At 44.4% G+C, this 1,970-nt stretch overlaps 1 protein-coding gene across 1 annotated transcript in view; it reads right to left on the reverse strand.

Moving 5' to 3' along the window:
* The window catches only part of rreb1a (ras responsive element binding protein 1a), a gene marked incomplete at its 5' end in the record, with an annotated part of 14,528 nt that extends 12,558 nt beyond the window's left edge, over positions 1–1,970 (reverse strand). The window contains 2 exon segments of the mRNA XM_014022619.1: positions 1,750–1,819; positions 1,897–1,970. Of these exon segments, the coding sequence (XP_013878073.1) occupies positions 1,750–1,819; positions 1,897–1,970 (144 nt within the window).

Here is a 1,970-nt window from a genome sequence, read left to right on the forward strand (position 1 = left end):
GGAGGAGGAGGGATGAAGGGGGGAGGAGGGATGAAGAGGAGGAGGAGGGATGAAGGGGGGAGGAGGGATGAAGAGGAGGAGGAGGGATGAAGAAGAGGAGGGAGGATGAAGAAGAGGAGGGAGGATGAAGAAGAGGAGGAGGGATGAAGAGGAGGAGGGATGAAGGGGGGAGGAGGGATGAAGAAGAAGAGGAGGGATGAAGGTATGATGTGAGAAAACTGAGGAAAGAAAAGAAAGAATCTAAATTTAATTAGTAACAAAACAAGCAAATTGTTGTATTTCTGAAGCTGCCCTAAGGCTTAGTTTAACCCCGCCCACTTACGTAACTCCTCCCACTGACATGGCCCCTCCCACCCTTGTTAAGATGATGGAATCAGGATGTTTAATCAGAACTAATGAACTAATACAGTATATATGTGTGTGTGTGTACTTATATTGAAACAGGTGGGGTATTTGTGTCCTCTCTGGTGTCGGCTAACAGCACAGATGTGAGGAGAGTGATGGAGGGGGGAGGAGCCAGACACCATGTTGGTTATTTATAACTCCTCCTCTAACTGTCCTCACCTGTCCATCATCACCTGTCTAATCTCAGAGTCTGGGAGAAACAGTTAATATTTTATATTAAACTTCTGTCAGTTTATAACAACCTTCATTAGTTTTAACAGTAATAATGAAAGTTCTGGTCAGAGGTATGTAGTATCTGAGTACTTTTACTTTGTTACAGTCTGTTTCTAATCATAACTTTTACTTTTGTTACAATCAAAACATAAAAAATACTTTAGAACTCATGAAGAAAAAATGAAGTGTTGAATTAACTGAACCAAAGATGTCAGCTGCTTCTGACTGAGGGTAAAATCCTAAGCTAGCATCGGAAGCTAACAACTGAAGCTAACATCTGAATATGAAGCTAACGACTGAAATTAAAATCCAAAGTTAGCATTTAAATTTTTAATCAAAGCTAAAATTAAAATCCAGAGCTAGCCTCTTATAGCTAAAACCAAAGCTAGCATCAGAAGCTACTATTTGAAATTAACCATTAAAGCTAACAACTAAGGTTTACACCTGGAGCCAACCTTTTGTTTTGCTGCTGCTAACAGTTAAAGCTAATTATCCAGAGGTGAGTTTATTCACTTCTGATTGGTCGTACCAGTGACCAGCTAACCAATCAAAACAGTGAAACAGAACTAATATAAAAGGATACGTTCAAATCTTTAAGCTAATTGGAGTAAAGTACTTCTTAAAGCTCTTCTCAGTATTTGTGTAATAGAAATTTGATGAAAAACTCAAACAGGTGTAATTTGTGTTTACATTGGGTAGAAGCTAATTAGCTTTAGCTTCCTTGCAGCTAAAGGAGCATCTGAAGCAGCAGCATGGAAACAGAACTCATTAAAGTTTTACAGTGAAATCAAAGTTTGTAGAGTTAAAGATGAAACTGACAGCTGAGCCTGGTGGGGCTTCAGACCGTTCAGGTTCTGATCCCAGGCTGGTGGTTCTGTTGGACCCGGCAGCAGAACCTGAGTGTCTGGACCACAACAGGAAGCTGACACTCAGGAGTCAGCAGAGAGCTTCCTTCATGTGCCAGAGAGATTGATGGACCCTCTCAATGACCCCCTCCTCCTCCTCCTCCTCCCAGGCTGAGCAGAACTTCCCTTTTCCTGTTGAGGCCACAGGAAGTGGTGAGGCAGCAAGGAATGACGGGGGAGGAGGACCAGGAGCAGAGGGAGGCTGAGAGGAGGCGGGGCCTCGTACCTGGCTGCGGCGAGCGTTGCGACCTGGCGGCGCTCTCATGGCGGAGGTCAGAGACTTGCTGGGTGACGGGCTTCAGGGAGGAGAGAAAAGTTTAAATTTAAAGACTTGAACGAGCTCCATGTTGGTCTGACAGGTTTCTGTGGTCACCTGGGGGAGGGTCCGGCTGAGGAGTTGGCTGAGGTTCCTCCACTCCCTCCTTCATCTCCTCCTCCTCCTCCTCC

Source organism: Austrofundulus limnaeus, unplaced genomic scaffold (genome assembly GCF_001266775.1).
Source record: "Austrofundulus limnaeus strain Quisiro unplaced genomic scaffold, Austrofundulus_limnaeus-1.0 Scaffold337, whole genome shotgun sequence".
NCBI classification, from domain to species: Eukaryota; Metazoa; Chordata; class Actinopteri; order Cyprinodontiformes; family Rivulidae; genus Austrofundulus; species Austrofundulus limnaeus.